Source organism: Montipora foliosa, chromosome 11 (genome assembly GCF_036669935.1).
Source record: "Montipora foliosa isolate CH-2021 chromosome 11, ASM3666993v2, whole genome shotgun sequence".
NCBI lineage: Eukaryota > Metazoa > Cnidaria > Anthozoa > Scleractinia > Acroporidae > Montipora > Montipora foliosa.
The window spans coordinates 38,853,546-38,856,045 of record NC_090879.1 but is presented as its reverse complement, the minus strand read 5'-3'; the positions used below and the strand labels follow the sequence as shown (position 1 = coordinate 38,856,045).

Genomic DNA, 2,500 nt, shown 5'->3' with positions numbered 1-2,500 from the left:
GAAGTCGGCTAAAAATCCTTCGAACAAAGTTATCTTGTTATTCTATGAAGCGATACTTTTAACCTACATGTAATTAATAATTATTTTTTTGATATTGTATTTCCTTCATCATTCATGTTTTCAATTTGTGGCACCTACGTACTTGATTAATCTCCTACATACTCGATTAATCTCTACTATTTTAGGTGTCCCAAACTTACACACAACTATTGTATTTCTAGCTTGTCTCTTTGAAATATTATTATTTATTTATTAATATGTGACCTCTCACGCGAAAAAGTTTCTTATGAAAGTCATTGAATGACTAAACACGCGACAAGCTCATGGGTTGTGAAATCGTTCTCACGACTGAAACAAACGATCGAACAACTGCAGAATTTTTGAATGGATGAGCTCATGAGCTGAACAGGCCAAAGAAATCTTTAAAACGAGTGTTCTTACGACTGAACGGCTGAACCTGTTTCTTTTTTTAAAAAAAACAGATAGAATTGAACGACTTAAAAGGAAAGTCAACCTAGAAAAAGTTTCTCTGAATGGAAAGTTGTTTATCTGTATTGTCATACACTGTACTTGACCACTCATTTGGTTTTAATGTGTTTAATAGCCAACAATAATGCTTCAAATATGGGAATATGGGTGTGTATGCAAACGAGGCTTTGACATAGCAATAGTCAAGGATTTCTCCAGATGACTAGATGTAATTGATGTAAACAAGGAAAACACAGGTGAGGAGAGCGATACTTTGTACACTTGAATCTTAATCCAGAGGGTAAATTGTATTAATATTGGCTCCACCATCAGAACAGATTTACCTTGTTGTTGTTAAACAGGATTTTATATGTGAGTTATATGCATGAGTTTAATGAAGCGAAATAGAGCTTGCAGTGCCATCCCATGCTCATTTGAACGGCGAGCAATATTGTTGCTTTCTCTCCTGAATAACCAGAGCCGTTCTCACGGGTACCTGTTATTTTCGAATGACTGCTTGAGGAAAGCGAACAACTTCCAATTCCGTTCTCACAAGTCTTTATTACTTAACCCTTTAAGCCCCGAGAGGTTCCCCATTGACGAGTAAAATCGTCTGGCGTTAGACAGAGTAAAATCTATAAGTGCCATTTGGCACTATCGGGGCTGAAAGGGTTAAGAACGACTTCTTAACTCACGAGAATGACTTCCCTTTCTGTTCTCATGGCGACTTCATGGCTACTTCACGGCTTCATGCCTCTGAACAACTAGTCATGAGGAACATTTTCGTGTGAGAGGTCACATGTGATTATTCATTGTTCATTGCTTTTCTTATTTTTTTTCTTCTTGTAAATAATACAGTACACCCATAAATATTTAGTGTGAGTTTAGAATTTAAAAAAAATTGAAAATTGAATTTAAATTGCAAACGTGCCCCTCTACCACACAGAGAATCATGACAGTATTTACAAGAAGACAGAGAAAGCAATGTGACCCTCCACAGATTGACACATTTTTGGGCATTGATGGTTCACAACTACCCAAAAAAGCCTTCATTTTTCCTGCAGACAATTTTCAAAGATACTGTAATAGTACCTTGGCTAAAAATCTGATCCAAAGCGCGTTCCACATCATAATTACACTGGATAACAGCTGAAACAGCAGTAGGTTCATGTAAATTCTCCCCCAAAATGGACTGCAGCTGATCCAGACAAGATGACAGCTTAGCTGAAATGTTAAAAGAATAGGCACACATTGGGCACATGTTGGTACTGCAATAGGCTGGTACATGTATTATGCTTGTAATAATAATAATAATAATAATAATAATAATAATAATAATAATAATATGGCATTCCACTATGATTCTGCCATGAAGTCAATTAGTTTAAGGTGGCTCAAACCATTTTCAACAGTTGAAAGAGACGTTCTTATTAGAAGGACTGACACTACATCATCATGTACAACAACTTAACACTTAACAGCAATGTTATGGTACCTTGTCAAAAACCAATTATTGCTGGAAAAGATTTGGTCAGTTTTGTGACGTAAAAGGTTACCGTGGCAACAGGAAAGCCCTGCAAAAACACCACATGTTTTGGCTGCTCATTATCAAAGTTTAAAAAAATTCTGTAGAGCGGATTTCAAGCCAACTTAAGGTAGTTCTGAATCCGCTGCACAGAATTTTTTTTAAATTTTGCAGAGAGTTTCATCTTGGCCTGCTGATCACTATTGTGCAATGAAAAATTGGGGTCACCGAGTTCTTTTTTCAGACAGGAGCAGCTAAAGTCAAAATATAGGGTGTTCTTGCAAGGCTTTCCTGTTGCGATGATAACTTGTTACTTCACAAATGACTGCATCTCTTTCAGCAATAATTGATGTTTCACGTGGTACCATAACATTGCTGTTACATGAATAGATGCTGTAGTGTCAATCCTTGTAATAACAAGGTATCTTGAAAGTGTTGAAAACTGGTTTGAGCCACCTTAATCTTGCACCTTAATGGGGACATAGTTTTTCAGTGAGTGATTAACCC

The 2,500-nt window shown here is 36.6% G+C and overlaps 1 protein-coding gene across 3 annotated transcripts in view; it reads right to left on the bottom strand.

Annotated features, from left to right (window-relative positions):
• Nucleotides 1-2,500, bottom strand: part of LOC137974879 (HBS1-like protein) — a 53,383-nt gene that overhangs the window by 48,414 nt on the left and 2,469 nt on the right. For all 3 annotated transcript variants that reach the window (XM_068821874.1, XM_068821873.1, XM_068821872.1), the window contains exon 4: nucleotides 1,561-1,692. In XM_068821874.1, the coding sequence (XP_068677975.1) occupies nucleotides 1,561-1,692 (132 nt within the window). The remainder of the gene's footprint in view (nucleotides 1-1,560; nucleotides 1,693-2,500) is intronic.